Here is a 17,718-nt window from a genome sequence, read left to right on the forward strand (position 1 = left end):
GAAATGCATCCATGATGATTCCACATTTACAATTAGATTTTCAGACTTGTCAGTTAGTCAGTTTTTAATCTATTTAATGTGTTCATGTTAATTTTGTATTCTATTTTTTAATCAAAATTTCATGCATACCTAGTCAGATGCCTAACAGAAGTTTGTTATATCAATGCTCTTACCTTTATCAACCAAATTTGTAATCTCATCAGAAAAAGATTTCCAATTTGACAGGAACTATTTTCTATAAATCCATGTTGATTGGCATTAATTATATTAACCTCTTCTAATTCTTTAACTGAGTTCCTTTTCAGCCATTCAATTATTTTACCCAGTGTCAAAGTCAGGCTGATAGATCTATAATTACTCAGGTTGTCTTGTTTACCCATTTTAAATATTGGCACAACATTAGCTTTCTTCCAGACTTTTGGAATTTCCCCAGTGTTCCAAGAGTTATTGAAAAATGAACATTAATTGTCCTCGTCCAACTTTTTTAAAACTCTTGGCTGCAAGTCATCTGGATCTCCTTATTTAAAATGTCTACCTTCAGTATCTGCTGTTTAACTTCATTCTGAGTTGCTGCTGGAATGGAAGATGGCATGATCATCATCATAATCTGACTACATGTTTTTTCCCAAATACAGAACAGAAGTGTTATTGAACACTTCTGCCTTTTCTGCATTATTATGGATAGTTCTACCATTTCCATCTAGTATTGGATCAATGCCATTCTTACGATTTTTTGTCTTTAACATAGTTAAAGATAATAAGAACTCTCGATAGATTTTTCCTTGTGTCCTTTTACTTCCTTTATCAATTTTCTACAAATTCCTAGCTTCTGGTTTATATTCATTACTATCAACTTCCCCTTTCTTCCATTTGTTATATATTGTTTTTATTGTTATAACTTCCTTCAGTTTTTTAATCATTGTGGCCTTCTTTATTATGGCTTTTTGGGCATCTAGTAAAATTTGCTTAAACAGTTCCCAACTATCATTCAGATGTTTCTGTTGGAATTCTCTCTCTCTCAACTGGTTTGGCTTATAATTGTTGTGAGCTTTGTGAAACTGACCTTTTAAATCACCATGTATATACATTACTAGTTTGGGCTTCATTCTGCTTGCACGTAACAAATGTGATCAAGTTATGATAACTTGTACCTAGTACCACCACTAACTTTTTGTTCTGTGATCAGTCCTTCTTTATCTGTCAAGATAAGGTTATAACTAAGGCCCTATGAAAATCACGATTTCAAGGATTGCACAGAAATTATGAAATTAAGTCCAATACTGTTATTTTTCCAACAGTGGGGAGGCAAAAGCAGAGAGATCCACTTCTACCTCCCTGCTGTTGGAAAAAATCATGTTATTGGACTACTTCAGCTGCTCATGGTGGGGCCAGCTTCCTGTCCTGCTAGCAGGGATATGGAGGTAGGGCTAACAGTGCATGGTGCTCTGGAACCCCAGCCTGACCCACCCTGCAGTGGCCCTTGGCAAGTCTGGAGGAGATACTGCAGTGCTGGCTGGTGAGGTATTGAAACCAGTATCCACCACTTGGAGCATGAGCAGGTGTCTGAGGGGGGGCCCACCCTGCTGCCCAGCTGGCCAGGAAGCAGAAGCAGCAGGGACCAAGGCTGGAGCTGAATATGAAGTAAGTCAAGCTCCAATCCCTGTCGTTGGCCAGGGTGGGACAGATGGGGGTGGCACCATATAGCGAGACCTCCTCCAGCTTGCAGCCTTCCCCATCCCCGCTGAGATGGGACCAGCCCTCTAACGCCCCACAAGCAGCCACTGCCTCAGCATTTAGGTGAAAGCTGGGATGCCTGCTTCTCCCTCCTTGATATTGGAAAAAGCACAGCAGTTCGGAGTGGGGGGGAGGGTGACTTCGCTCCATGCGTATCCCATTAAATTCAAACACCCGTGATGCTGCTGTGAATTTTAAAAACATTATAATTATAATAATTTATAATAAAAATGCAATTTACACGGGGCTTAGGTATAATACAGAATTCCTCCTCCTTGTCTTCGCTTTCAAGGCCCTTCATGGCCTATCCCCACCCTATCCTTATCATCTCTCATTCATTATCGAGATGTCATCTCCCACCTTCTTTTGGCCCATGACGCCAGCCTCCATCAGCCCTACCCCCATCTTAAATTTTCCAACAAGCACCGTCATGCTTTCCTCTGTGTTTCCCCTCATGCTTTCTGTCAACGTCCGCAAAGTTACCTCATTATCCACCTCCAAAGATGTTTTACACGATGCCTGCAGAAAAACTTGACAGCAGTTAAGCTGTTGGTGTGTGGAGTCCACTCCCACTCCCTGTCATGCTGACCAATATTGTCTCATTGTTTCCTTGAACTCCCCCATCTGTCAGTATCCATCTCTTGTCTCTTGCCTTATACTTGGGGTACATCTACACTACAGGGGGGAGTCGATTTAAGATACGCAAATTCAGCTACGTGAATAGCGTAGCTGAATTCGGCGTATCGCAGCCGACTTACCCCGTTGTGAGGACCGCGGCAAAATCGACTTCTGCGGCTTTCTGTCGGCGGCGCTTACTACCACCTCCGCTGGTGGAGTAAGAGCGCCGATTCGGGGATCGATTGTCGCGTCCCATCGGGACGCGATAAATCGATCCCCGAGAGGTCGATTTCTACCCGCTGATTCAGGCGAGTAGTATAGACCTAGCCTCAGATTATAAACTCTTTGGGGTAGGGAGCATCTTTTTGTTCTGTTTGTACCGCACCTAGCACAATGGGGTCCTGGTGCTTGACAAGGGACTCCTAGGCACCACAGTAATACAAATAATGATAATAGGTGTTGTTGGAAAGTGCCAACATTTGAATGAGAAATAAAACTGAGGCTCTGGCCACCGCTGTCCATTAAGATTCAATGGCACTTTTTTATGAGAGATGGTGATAAATCAAGTCTTCTGGGCAAAAATCCAGTTTTGTTAACAGGATTCATTTCCCTCTAAACTCCCTGCGGTTTCAAGTGGAAACTACATGTTTCGCTTCCTGATAAGTGTGTGTGCGTGTGTATCTGTGTATATACACACACATAAATATGTGCCTTATTGTTGAGAGGCCTAAAGCTAAAGAACAACTCCATCACCTGAGAAATCTGTGTCTCCTGTATGTTTCAAAGTGTGTTAGTGCTTTTATATGTGTTCGCTTACATTCTTCTGACAATTGTCTGATTCCTCATCCTATGGGATTATACCAGTTCCCTGCACAGTTGGAAACTCATCAGCAATTCGAATTCTTCCGTTCAGGATGCCCATTTTATTACAAAACTGTATAGCTTACCATTCTGGCTTCAGATTTCCTCTTTGGTTGACATTTTGTTTGAACATTCTAAAGGGTTCCTTTCTTGGAGCCCCTGGGATTATAATGAGCTAAGTTCTTTGAGAAAGACTAGATAGATAGATAAAGTCACTTTCGTTAAATATGTTCTTCATCCCATAGCATAGAATGTGAATTTAAAAAAACAACAACCTCGTATTCTCTTTTGTGTTTTCATTTTATTATCTTTACCAGCTTCCATTACATCAGCTTTATTGAAAAGGTGGGTGAATGGCATCCTTTAAGGCTTACACTCATACACAGAAGCATTCTCTGAGCATGTGAGGTGCTTGAGGGGCAGCCGGGAAAGCAAAAGCAGATTAAGAAGTAATACAGTAATAAGCTCAAAAACAAGTTGTTGCAGTTGTTCCATATAATGTACTTCCTAGATCAGACTGTATCTCATTCTGATTTTTGCCACAAAACCCAGCAACTTTCTATTTTAAATCTCTTGGATGTGTTATTTTCTTAAAGTGGTCATAGAATCGCATCTATTAGAGGTGGGAAAGACTTATCAAGCTATCCAGCTCATCCCCTTACCAGGCAGGAGACTGTTCTTTACATTATATTTTTTCTGTTGTTTTGTCCGGTCTCATTGTGAATGTCCCAAGTGATGAAGATTCCAGCACTTCCTGTGGATAATTGTTCTACAGTATAATAGATCTCACTGTCAGGATGTGTTTCTCCTGATGAAAGAACAGGAGTACTTGTGGCACCTTAGAGACTAACAAATTTATTAGAGCATAAGCTTTCGTGGACCACAGCCCACCCCCTCGGATGCACACAGAATGGAACACACATTGAGGAGATATATATACACACACATACAGAGAGCATAAACAGGTGGGAGTTGTCTCAATGTGTATTCCATTCTGTGTGCATCCGAGGGGGTGGGCTGTGGTCCACGAAAGCTTATGCTCTAATAAATTTGTTAGTCTCTAAGGTGCCACAAGTACTCCTGTTCTTTTTGCGGATACAGACTAACACGGCTGCTACTCTGAAACCTTTCTCCTGATGGTCATCTTAAGTTTACCTTTTCTTAATTTAACGCCTTTGTTTCTCATTATATCTCCTTGGACTACCCTAAACACTTCCTCACCTTCCTTAGTGCCTTCACACCCTATTGATACAGTAAATCACGAATGGCGAAGAATCATAAAACTCTGTTTCTGAACGGGGTGATCTAACAGAGGCAGGACAGATTTATCAAAAGTAGATTAGGGTGGATATTATGTGGTGGTCTCTTAAGCCACAATGGTGATGAGCACTGTTTAAAACAGAACAAAAACTGAAATACATAAATTAATTGCTTAATGTAATGAAGATACGTTACAGGTTTTACTTCATTAGTATTTTCATCATTTAAGGGCGTGGCTACACTGGCGCATTACAGCGCTGCAACTTTCTCGCTCAGGGGTGTGAAAAAACACCCCCTGGAGCGCAGCAAGTTACAGCGCTGTAAAGCGCCAGTGTAAACAGTGCTCCAGCGCTGGGAGCCAATCCTCTCGTGGAGGTGGAGTACCTGCAGCGCTGGGAGAGCTCTCTCCCAGCGCTGGCACGCGACCACACTCGCACTTCAAAGCGCTGCCGCGGGAGTGCCCCTGTGGCAGCACTTTGAAGTTTTGAGTGTAGCCACGGCCTAACTCTTTTAACCTTTCCTCATCAGTCAAACCCTCCAGGCCCTTAACCACTTTTATAAAACCTTAGAAAATCTTCCCTGATAGATAGATACTTAGTTTCCCTTCCAAGGAGTTGTCTTGCCATTTTCTTTCAGTGATGCCCACCTTACAGCAGTTTTGTACATCAAAAGGAGAGAGCGCATTCCTCTACAGAAATCAGTTGGTAACTGTATGGCAGACTTACCATTATGCACATTGGAAGCATCTTGGAATCTCTTTCCAAATGGAAGGTACCACAGTTTGTATTTTATGGCCACCTAATGTTAGATAGTATCTCATTTAGACTTTTCTCAAAAGTGAAAACCGTGCATTAGGGTAGCATACCAAGCATAACAGATCAATACAGGCCCACTGTTCTTCCCTAGCAGAGTAATCCAAGAAAATGGACATGGTCCACTCAAGGAACTGCACCTGTTCGCATTGAACTCCCATAAATACCAGGTTTTGAATGCCTGAGGAGCTTGGCAGTGGATGCAGGTGCTTTTTCTAAAACATTATGAAAACAAGTGATTAACAGACAGAAAATCAAAGGCCCTGAAGTGCTGTAGTACTGACAGCAGCATAAAAGCGTACCTTGACACATTTCAAATAAAAAATAATGTATGGCCTTTGAATTGTGTTGCTAATAGCATGACTCAAAAAAACAAACAAAAGCTTGTCTCTGGCCTAAAACTATTGAAATAATATTTAGACAAATTTACATAATGAAAATATAAAGAGCCATTTTCTTCCTTCCTTCTTTCCCCCAACCTCCCAATTTATATGGGACACAATACAAGGCAGACTTTTAAAGTCACTTGTGAATTAAGGCAGGGTTAGGTCAAGTTTTATATGCATGTCTTTATATTCTGTTAACTGATTCTGTGGTATTGGATTATCAATCCAGAGCAGGCTTTCAGTCAGGTAAAATGACCATTGGTTTTAGCCTTGGAATCTATGAATCTTGTTAGAAACAGAATCATCAGAGCGGTGAGTCATAAGTCTGCAAAGAGCGTATGCCGTGCTTCCCCTCACGTTTTATTTGATATTGATACAGCCAAAGACCTCACTGTAATCAGTCAGTGTACAACATTCTATGGTCATACATTTTGATGTACAACAGCCTCTAAAACACTTGCTAGTATCAGCAGAGAGGGGATTAAGGGAAAATCCTCATCCATAAGAATCCACAGAAGTCTGAATTTTCAGATCATAAAGAATGTAAGCACATGGGACTAGATTTAAATTCTGTTTTAGGTGTTTCATGGAGATGTAAGGTACTGAATGAAGAGAGTAAGAGAGAGATGTTTTATATGAGCATATACTGTAAAATCAAGGAGATTTAACATTCCTTTTTTGGTACTACATCTTGAGAGGCTGCCAAGAAGCAGATGTCCCTAAGGAACAGTATTGTGCATTGCAGTTTACTTTCATACTCTAGTACAATATAGAGCTGCCTAGGCCAATCAGCAAATAAGGAGCAAAATATTCATCTGAGGATACTCTGGCTTGATGAGTCTATTTTTTTTTTAACCTTATTGAACTGAAAATAATGTATTGTGGAATGTATATTTGAGCAGCCAGTTTCAGGTTCCTTGAAGAACTAACTGGAAGATGAGTTAAGTATGCTATATATGCACATAAAATGAATATTAGTCTTCAAAGTAGAAGAACCATATCATTTTTAAAGCTGTGTTTATTATTTATAGTCAATAAAAACGCACTTTGTTACTACTGGGTTTAAAAAAACATCATTTGACCCTCATGCTATAGTGATGAATGCCATAGAAATACCCTTTTTTACATTTAACACACAGAGGTAGCCAGTTAGTCTAATAATACTTAGCACTTTTCATCTTGAAAGCACCTTGCAAACATCCTTAGCTTTGAGGTAGGCATGCATTCTACCCCCATTTTACAGATGGGAAAATAGTGACAGTTTGCCCTGCCCAAGTTTACAGAGGGTGTCTGTGTCTGAGCCATGCTTAGAGCTCAGGAATTATTTATTAATTCTTCAGTGCCATAGGCATGGATAGCACTTCATGGATTAATGTAAGATGACAAGATACTTGCCCCAAAGAGGTTATATTTTAAAGGACTGGTCCTGAGATGTGTTCAATTCCCACAGCTCCGATTGAAGACAATGGCTACATTGGGTTAGCAAGAGAGATTGATGCAAGTGTCACGAATCCCATACAGTGAAGAAAACAGACAAAATTCTTATTTAAATCACATACATACCTGGGAATTGAGCTTAGAACTTGAAGCCTTCAGCTCCAAAAATAACAGGATATCATTTGAGCAAAAGGTCATCTCCCTCCGCTGGTGACAATAGTGGGTCCTTTATGTTCTCTGTGGGCCAGGTCCAAGAAGATAGCATTCCCTGCCTGTCCTACACACACAGCCAGTGCATGACCAGCAGCAGTATTAAGATGTCATAGAGATATGCATTGGTGAGGCTTGACTTACCTAGTGGTTCTTCCTGTAACTTTTTCTTATTGTAGGTGAAACCAGGCCTGTTTAGTCGCTTTGGGGCCTTTTAATTAGAGACCTATGCTCAGGTGAAGTAAATTGGGTGTTAGTGTCTCTAGAAACTAGAACTGAATGCTGGATCTAGAAGATGTAGCTGGTCTCTGGTCCTAATAGTCCAATTTATAGCTTCCTTTTGTGCTTGTATTTTATGTTATTCAGGTAACAGCACAGTATAGTCTGGAAGCTGCTTTCCTTCCTAGCTCTACAAAATTTTCCTTCCCTTTTACTATTTGGTTTACTTTTAACAAAACGGCTGGATAAAGCCCTCATGAAATCTTTCTCAGACGGAAACTGTAAAATGTTGTTCTGTTTTTCTTTCCCCAGGCGATATGAGTCTCATCCAATCTGTGCTGATCTGCAGAGTAAGATTCTCCAATGTTATCAGCAAAACTCCCATGAGACCCTCAGCTGCTCTGCACTGGCCAGCCAATACTTTCATTGCGTCAATCATGCCAAACAGGTGGGTAGAAGAATGCAGCTACTGAATGGCTTATGGAAATAAGATGGAAAATACTGTTGGATCATCTTGTTAATCCTTCTCACCTGCCAATGCAGGATTGTTCCTAACAGTATGTGTTCGTGTGCTTTGTAGAGTCCAATTTTGAATTACTCAAGCAAAAGTGTTTCCAGAACTTCCCTTGGGAGATTGTTCCACAGTGTAATAGACATTACAGTTAGCAAACGTTTCCTCGTATCTGCGATTTTAGCTGCAAGATAAGCGGATTCATCTGAGTGGTATTTTTGTCATAAAATTCTATCCATAACATCACCCATTTCAGTAACAAGTTAATGCATGTCCCAAACTGGCTAGCGAACCAGTCAGATTGTAGGAAGTTTTGATTTTTGATGTACACCCAACTCCCGGAATGTGGCATTGTAACCTGCCTATCCTATCCTTTTGCAACCAGGGCCGGCTCCAGGGTTTTTGCCGCCCCAAGCGGCGGGGGAAAAAAACAAAACAAAAAACACGATTGCGATCGGCGGCAGCTTCACCGCACTGCTTTCTTCTTCAGCAGCAATTCGGCGGCAGGTCCTTCCCTGGGAGGGACCGAGGGACCCGCCGCCGAATTGCTACCAAAGAGCCCAGTGTGCCACCCCTTCCCCTTGGCCGCCCCAAGCACCGGCTTGCTGGGCTGGTGTCTGGAGCCGGCCCTGTTTGCAACCTAATTTGCTAGCATTATAATTTTATCATATAGTGTAAACGTCTAATGTTCTATAAAAGTTTGACTAGCCACTTATGTCAGAAGGATTTTTTAAATGGATAGTTGCAAAATATAATAAAGATTTGTTTAAAAGTCTGTGACTTCCTTAAAAAGCCAGTGATTTAACATTCCTCTTTGGCTTGTAACTGCAGAGTGTAGTTCTTAGGGGTCTTTGATGTATGCACATCATAATAGTGTGGCAGTTGGGTATTTTATTTTGTGAAAGTACAGCTCTTTATGTACACTAACAAACAACCAAACCTGCAGCTGTACTGATAACTGAAGCACTTGGGTACTACTAGCTGACTCACCACACTTAGTGGTATTGCCATATTAGCGCAGCATAAGAGAAAGAGGCTAGAAGTGAGCAAAGTATATGTTTAAATTAGAGATAGGCTCAAGCCTCAAAGTTTGGGTTCAGTTCTCTGAACATAACAATATTTCATGATGGTTCAGATCTGGAGTCTTGGTTTTGGGGCCTTCTCCAACTTAAGTATCAAGAAACGTATTCCATCCTCAGAGGACAGGTCACTGATACAGAATGATGAAGATCTCTTGGTATCTGGGCACAAGCAAACAATATGCATTTTAAATACGGCCAATGTAAAGTTATACATTTAGGAGCAAAGAATTTAGGTCTTACTTCACAGTGGTCCCTTCTGGCCTTAGAATCTGTGAATTTCTGTGTCTTTGAAGAAATCAGTGAGAGCAAAGCTCACCCCCCACAGCTCTGTATGTATAAAGCATGTGCTTAAATAAGACTATTGATCTCAAATTTTAATGTTGGTGAACTCCAGTAGTTGAAAGGAAAACATCAGAGCTCCTGCTCCAGTGTGTTAGCACAGACTTCAGCAAACTCTTCTGATTCTGATAACATAGCCTTGTTTCCTTTATTGTAGTTAATTATACCTGTAGTGAATACTAGCAAGAGTTTCACCATATCCATTCACTTGGACCTTTTGGCAGTAACTCTGGGTCAGAGCAGCTTTATTTGTCCTGCGGCTGTCTTTATTGGTATTAATACTGCTAATGGTCTGCTGCTGTGGAAATCTCAATCCAACCAACCAGTCACCGGTGTGTTGCAGTGCTAAAACAGCCCGACCCATCTGAGGTCAGCAACGCTTAATAAACGTCTCTCTTTCTAGCCTTATAATCCTTTGTCCATGTAGTTAGTGTATTCCTTTTGAAATAGGAATCCCTGGTGGATTAGCAACTCTGGAAGAAAGGCCTCCACCTGAACAGCTGCAGTATGTTTGCTCTGTGTGTATGTGTGGGGATCCAAGCTATGGAAGATTTTACATTTTCAGCGAAACTCCCCAATGCCCTTGATGGTGGTGAATTTCTTATTGTGAATGAGTAGTCCCAATCAAACATGATTCACTGTAGTAGACAGTTAGTATAAAGATCTGAAATGGAAAGGACCAATTAGGTCACCTTTTCTATTTCCTCTAGGAATGCAGGGCTGTTCCCTCCAGTATGTTCTCTTGAGTTTCTTCCTATCCAGTTATAAATGCATTAAGCAATTGTGCTCCCACACTTCCCTTGATATTCACAGTCTAACAGATCTCACTGCTGATGACATTTTTCATGATACCCAGCCTATATTTTCCTTTGCCAAACCTAATGCCATTTTATTCATTATTTTGGGGCAGACTGTGATTGAGCCCTGCTCAGGCACGTAAGGTGTCAGGAAATGCAAGGAGCTTTGGACCACCATGCAGGCATGGACCACAACCACATTCCTTGCGCTCCTTTGAGCACAGAAAGTGCGACTGCATTTTTTCCAGTGGGGCACTCACCAGCCTGAAAGGGTTTGCTTTTTCTCTGGTCTACTGGAACTTCCTTAATTCTGTGTCTCTTCAAAGATAACTGCCTGAAGTTCAGTAAATTCTTTAGCTAAATTCCCTTTACCCTTTAGGGTGCATATCAGCCAGCCCCTGCTCATCTGTGTATATTTAATTTTTCCACATTTTCACTTACTAGCATGCGATGCCTTTCTGCTTTGAAATCTGAAACCAGCATGATGTTGTGGATGTTTATAGATATGGGTGGTGGTAGTTCTTTTAGTGAATAGTTAATCAATAGTTATAGATTGCTTATAACCATATATAATACCTTCTACTGATGTGCTTAAAATCATCTATAATACCTACTGTTCATATTTTTAACATCTCTAAATCATTTATAAACCCGTTGTAAACTAATATAAATAGTGAACAACGCGTCCGTTCCTCACAGGGGTGTTCACAGGCATGAATTCATTCATGTTTGGGAGATGCTCATAGCCTATAGTGATGCAGGGTGAGGAGAAGGGGGTGGGGGGAAATAAGTGTCCATTTTTTGCCAAACCTCTTGATGGGTGTAAATGTTTCCTGAACAAGAACTTGAGTTTTTTTTAAAGCCCTTTTCTCATTCTCATTCATACATGCTCCCGGAATGGTGATTCATACAAGTTACTTCCTTAATATACCTGACTAGGGGAAGCGTTCTATGATATGAAATATTTGCAGCCAGAAACAACAATTGCGTTGTGATAATGATCATCCGTTCTCATCCTTCATGTGTTACAGCTGTAAATGTAATTATTTTTACCTGCTTTTTACCGAAATTGTACAATGACTATGACATCATTGTTAAATATTATTGTAATATACAGCAAATGAAAATATGTGTTAAGGGGGATAAATAGAAAGAGGATTCAGGAATGAAAAAGTTAACTGGTGTTGGCTACCAGAAGCAAAACAAAGGGGGGGGAAATATGCTAGGGGGAATAGACCAAGATATTAAAAACCAAATAAGTTAACTAATCCGATTTCCAGGTAGGGAAGCTGGGCACTTATGCTCAGGCAGCAGATTCTCTGTGCTGTTCATAAATTGAATTTATTGACTCCTCTTTCTTGCCTATCATGCTTATAATCACTTCACCCTCTCTTCAATATGCTCTTTATTTCTCTCCCTGTCTGTAATCTTATGTCTCAATCTCGTCTTTTCTTAGAAAAAGCCCGGAGAGCTGCTAATGCTAAGGAATTTGACATCTTGACTTAAATCCGTAAATCTTTACCTGAAGTCCTAGGAAGCTGGTCTGATAAATAGAAGTGTATTATTAATATTTTTCATACTATTGTAATAGTGCGGGAGAAGGAGATACTTGTTACCATCATTAAGGGTAGACACTATGGCCGAGTCCTCGTCAGCATTTTTTAAAAACTTCTTTCACTGTTGCTGTACTACCAGTGATAGTAACAATGGGAGCACTAATCTAGACTGTCTACCAGCATTTTTATCACCCTGTTATTAGTCTACGCAGAGCAAATATAGGTGAGACATTGGTAAAACCCCCTGAACCCTGCCTACGCTTTGGACTCCACCATTGCTACCAGTCGGTCCTAATTTTCTTGTTGTAAACTCATCCATACTACACCCCAACACAGCCTGTACAGCACAGTTTCTGAGTACAGGTGTACAATTGTAGCTGTGCTAGGCGTGGATGCCAGTTTCTACACGTTAGGCTGTGTTTGAAAATACTTTGAAACATGGTTTCAAGCCTTAGCCTAGCCTACACTACAAATACATCACTGCCAGAAAGCCTGGTTACAAAACATTGTCCCCCAGCCTAGTTACAATCATGATTCCAGTTTGTAGCATAGAGTGGACCTTAATCATGCTTCGTAGCCAGAATAAAGCCATATTTGACCAAGCCCTGCAATAAATATGATGTCTTTGGATTTTAGTGAAGCGCTTGATACTGTCCTACAAAATCTGAATTGAAAAATTCTTTAAATTTGGCATGGCTGGGAAAACAGAGGCGGAGTGAAAACTGGCTAAAAGACTTTAATGAAAGATAGCAATAAAAGGCAGTTTATTATGTGGGGGAGTCATATTGTGGGAGGTATCTGCCTGAGGGAGTATTGTTTGGACCATTCTCCTTTGACACCTTCATTAATGACTTGGAAGAGCGAGAAGAAACAGCAAACTGGTGAAAGTAGTACATGGTATTAAAAGGAGACTAACGGTTACGACCAACAGAGAATTTACAGAAATTAGAAACTTAGGCAAAAGTTAATAAAACTGCTGCTGCTTCTGGGGAGAATAATCCGATTGCAGACGCTCTGGCTCGAGGGAGAGAAACTGGGTAAGCAGTAATGCTGAAATAGGGGTGATAGCGGGCAGTGTTCTCAGAGACATGAGGATCACGTCACAGAGCAAGCTGGTGATAGGCCCTCCACAAACCTGGAGCATTCCATTGAGCTCTAGGTACATTGCCAGAAAGATACTGGCTAAGAGGAGACCAGTGGGAGCAGCCTTCCAAGAGAAATAGTGGCAGCCCCATTGCTTTGTAATATTTGGAACAAGATTGGCCACATATAAAATAAATGGGAATGGCCCCGCACTGGCTGGGAGATGGACGAAAGGATCTAACAACTCTCTCTCATTTGCTAACGTCAGTGATACTAGGTACAGAATTTAAGTTGACACTGTAAAGACTTGGCAAAGCACAGTGCTGCCATTCGCGACCAACCAAAAGAGAAAACTGGGCAGCATAAATGACAATGGCTGAGCTGTAATTCAGAAATCAGGCTGAAACCTCTTTCATGGAGATAACGGATCAACTATAGTTGCACAGTCCATTAAGATCTTTTTAACAAAGGGAGACAGCCCACAGTTTTCAGTCTCTGAGGTTTTGCTCCTAATTTACACAGGTCCCTGCTGTTTGTTGCTGAGCAATAGAAAGTACCCCCCGCCCTCCAACCAATCCCACCTTCTCGGTGCCGTAGAACACATCCTTTGGTGTGGAGATGAAATGCTGCAGACAAAGATCTGTAGATGGGCAAATACCTGCCATTTCTTTCCTCACCGTCAAGATTTCAGTGTTAGCAGGATCCTAAGCAAAAGAAACCATTTTTAAATTGTGACTTGCAGAGCTTTTCCCCAGATCATTTGAGATTTTCCTATGTTAATTTATGCAGTGTTAAATTTATGCAATGTTAATATTCAGACCAACACCAGTTACATGCAAGTTTTCATACAACCACTGCAGTGGAGTCTTCTAGCTAAAATAGCCTTTGTCAGTTCTGCGGAAACCTCTTAGGGGATGATGTAAAGATTTAGATTATACATTTAGTTAACTAATAAAAGTTTTACTTTGCTTTGTTTCTAATAGCAGCTAAGGAATGTGAAACTGACCCGTCTTACTTTGTCCTCATTTATTTAATCTGGGTTTTGATCAATGTTTGTGATCACTGGAGCAATTCTCTTTGTTTCACACGTACGCCCAGGAACTGCTCCTCAGAGCAATCTTTTCCTTACACCCGAACTGCTCTTTGCAGGTTATCTTCTGAGCTTTAGTAAATGTATCATGTGAGTGTGGTTAAAGTTATAAATGACAGCCTACAGCTTTCCCCTTTATTTTGCTACACACATGCACACTTTGAGAACAGCTCCCATTCGTTTACCTCCTCTCTCCTGATCTCTAAATTCCTGGGCTCTCGACTCCCAAATCTGCCTTGTCCCACCATAACTACTAAAGTAATTGCTAACTGACAACAGTAGCCTGCCTTTTCCCCTGTCATACCAGAGCACGTAACTTTTCAAGGCATGCATTTGGGGCTCAGGTCTCAATTAGGCCCATCAATTCCAAAAAAAAGATTCAGAGTTCCTCACCTACCACTGCTACCTTTTTTGGACACCAAGGACTAGGAGCAACAGATTTCTTCTGGTTAATCTCCCAGCCCTCCAGCAAATATAGCTTCCACCATGCTTTTACCATGCCGCTGGCCAATCTAGTACCAACTCCCACTTAGTATGCTCTTTACCGAGCCAGGTACCTATCCTCCCTTACCTCTTGGAACCTGTAGATGTTTTTGTTTCCACCAACCTTCTCTCTCACAGGCCATAGCAATAGGAAATCCTCAGCGAGCCCAGTAACATATCCAGCCAGGTCTCTACAACCATGGTGGAGCCCATTGCCTGGTACAGTACAGTAACGCCTCACTTAACGCTGTAGTTATGTTCTTGAAAAATGTGACTTTAAGTGAAACGATGTTAAGTGAATCCAATTTCCCCATAAGAGTTAATGTGGGGGGGGGGGGGGGGGTAGGTTCCAGGGAAATTTTTTTTTTGCCGGACAAAAGACTATATTTTTTAGATAGATTAGATAGATAGATTATCTATCTACACACACACACACACACAGTGTAAGTTTTAAACAAACAATTTAATACTGTACACAGCAATGATGATTGTGAAGCTTGGTTGAGGTGGTGGAGTCAGAGGGTGGGATATTTCCCAGGGAATGCCTTACTGCTAAATGATGACCTAGCACTCCGCTGAGCCCTCAATTATAATTATAATAATTAATGGAGATATCCCATCTCCTAGAACTGGAAGGGACCTTGAAAGGTCATCAAGTCCGGCCCCCTGCCTTCACTAGCAGGACCAAGTACTGATTTTGCCCCAGATCCCCAAGTGGCCCCCTCAAGGATTGAACTCACAACCCTGGGTTTAGCAGGCCAATGCTCAAACCACTGAGCTATCCCTCCCCCCGCTCTGTAGAGATGGGGGGCAGATTCAAGGGTTAACACAGTGTTGTTAATGTAGCCTCACACTCTGCCAGGCAGCACGAATGGAGGGAGGGGAGACAGCATGGCAGAGAGAGACAGAGACATACACCGTGTGTGTGAGAGAGAGAGAGAGAGAGATGCGCATTGCCCCTTTTAGTACGCTGACCCCACTCTAAGTACATTGCCTTTTTAAGCAGATCAGCAAGTTGAGACAGCAGCTGCTGCCAGCAAGCTCCCTCCGTCCTGACCCCTGTCATGTCTTCCCCCGCTCTGTAGAGATGGGGGGCAGAAGTGGGGGAAGGGGGCACCCTGACATTAGCACCCCTCTTTTCCTCCTCCCTCTCCCCCCTCCCTGCCCCCCGCACAGCAAGCAGGAGTCTCAGGGAGCAGCTCCAGGGCAGAGGGCAGGAGCAGCACACGGCAGTGTGGGGAAGGACAGCTGAATTGCCCGGCAATTGATAGCCTGCTGGGCGGCTGCCACATCGGGAACTTAGGGGAGTGGAGAACTGATTGGGGGGCTGCCGGTCCACCCTGGTTCCAAGCCCCCACCAGCTAGTTCCAACGGGCTGCTGTTTCTGCAAGCAGTGGACAAAGCAGACAGCTGCCAAACAACGTTATAAGGGAGCATTGCACAACTTTAAACGAGCATGTTCCCTAATTGATCAGCAACGAAACGTTAACCGAGCCAACTTTAAGTGAGGAGTTACTGTACTCTCCCTTCCAGATGCAGGATGTGCTGGTGGAGCTTGACAGGTCCCTGATGTGGGGCTAGAAGGAACATCCGTGCAGCCTGTGAACTCTTGATAATGGAGTACTTGGGGTAGCCACACAGCATGAAACTTCAATGCTGTTACATCTGTGTGGCCTGATGGTGCCTGGAAAATGATCTGTGGAGCACGTGGTCAGTGTGTCACGTTCAAAGCTAGCAAGGCTATTTTGATCCTGCCTCTCAGGCCCCAGGAAATTAGGGGGGGTTTGGTTTGTTATATTTTTAAAATGTGATGGAAGGTGGTATCCTAAAGACCCTAGGAATAGGATGAACCTACTGACCTTTGGGGATGAGTTTTTCCTTATTGTATGGGCAGATTTTTTTAAAGGGGGCCTAAAATGGCTAGCAGCCATAGGCGCGACTGTTAGGAAGGATAAAAGGAATTTTCCCTCCAGCTTTTCAGTGTGCTTTGGTGTCCTGTTCATTGAGTACAGCACTGATGCATTCTGTCTCCTGCTCCCCTAACGTTTTTATGTGGTTGCATGTATGCTGACACTTCTGCTTTACAACGTCTTCCCTGGAGTACAGGTAACGTGCAAACAGTGTATAGATGTGGCTGACATTTAAGAGAACGTCCAGTATAGCTTTAAATGTTGAAATCTGTGTTTCCCCGCCCCCCCGTCTTTTCTTAGCAGAGCCTGCTTGGTAGAGGAGGGTAAGGCGACATCCAAATCAAGCACAAAGCCATCAACTCTAATTCCAGCAGCAGAGCATTTTTTCCAAGAAGATGACAGCCCATTTACAGAGCAGACCAATAAAGAAGAACGGGAAGAACCATTTCGAGAGCAGCAGCCATCACAGTTCAATCAGCGCGGCCGTTTGAAAAGCTAAGACCTGTATCTTATCACATCAGAAATGATACATCCGAGGGTGCTGTTCAGTCGTCGTCAAACTCACTTACTGGTGACTGAAAAAAGGTAAAGAAAAAATATCTTCCATTGACCTTAGAGGAGAGGGAAATGTCTCCGAACGCTGCTATTTCACTGTAGAATCTGCTCAGTGACTCCGTGCAGTCAAATCCAGGGGCAAGTAATGCCTAGTGTCCCACGATAGGGTGACACTCTGTGAACTGGCCAACTACTACTCCACACTGTAGGGCATGTGTTGACTGCTGGCTGTTAAGAACTTTTCCTTTTTATATGCACTTGAAGGAATGTTTGCTTAACTTATTACAAAGATTATGTAACCAAAAAGTCCCCCTCTTCCTCGCCATGCTCTCTGCTGGAATAATGTTAAATACTTCAAGGGTGCAAGGTGTAAAATGGCCTTTCATTACATTCTGTCGGTAACCTATGATCATGTCGTGCTACTAGCTGTCATCAAGTATTGAAAATGATGTCTCACTCTGTATCAACAATAAATATATTTTGTGAACAGAATTGATGTTTCAGTCTGGTCTGCTTCTTTCCACTGTTCATAGTCAGCTAATGCCCCCATTGTGGTTTGGGTCAGTTGCAGCTGAGACTGCTCTAACCCCGAAAGCATCGACTTGTGCATTCCATGCCCACACCAGAACTGGGGAGTCAATAATGATACCCACAGGTAATAACTTTCACCCAGAGATTACAGAGCACTTTGCACAGGTGGTAGATATCCCCATGTTATAATAAGAACACTATGGCACATTGATTTGTCTCATAACCCAGCAAGCCAATATCAGGA

General features: G+C 42.2%; 1 protein-coding gene across 2 annotated transcripts in view; it reads left to right on the top strand.

Annotated features, from left to right (window-relative positions):
- Positions 1 to 17,435, top strand: part of CHCHD3 (coiled-coil-helix-coiled-coil-helix domain containing 3) — a 264,347-nt gene extending 246,912 nt beyond the window's left edge. The window contains exons 7-8 of one of the 2 annotated variants that reach the window (XM_024106313.3): positions 7,850 to 7,985; positions 16,689 to 17,435. In XM_024106313.3, the coding sequence (XP_023962081.2) occupies positions 7,850 to 7,985; positions 16,689 to 16,715 (163 nt within the window). In that variant the 3' untranslated portion in view covers positions 16,716 to 17,435. The remainder of the gene's footprint in view (positions 1 to 7,849; positions 7,986 to 16,688) is intronic. The other variant, XM_005291866.5, reaches the window with a different exon arrangement.
- Positions 17,436 to 17,718: the final 283 nt, after the last annotated feature.

Source organism: Chrysemys picta, chromosome 1, assembly GCF_011386835.1.
Source record: "Chrysemys picta bellii isolate R12L10 chromosome 1, ASM1138683v2, whole genome shotgun sequence".
In the NCBI taxonomy this organism is placed as follows: domain Eukaryota; kingdom Metazoa; phylum Chordata; order Testudines; family Emydidae; genus Chrysemys; species Chrysemys picta.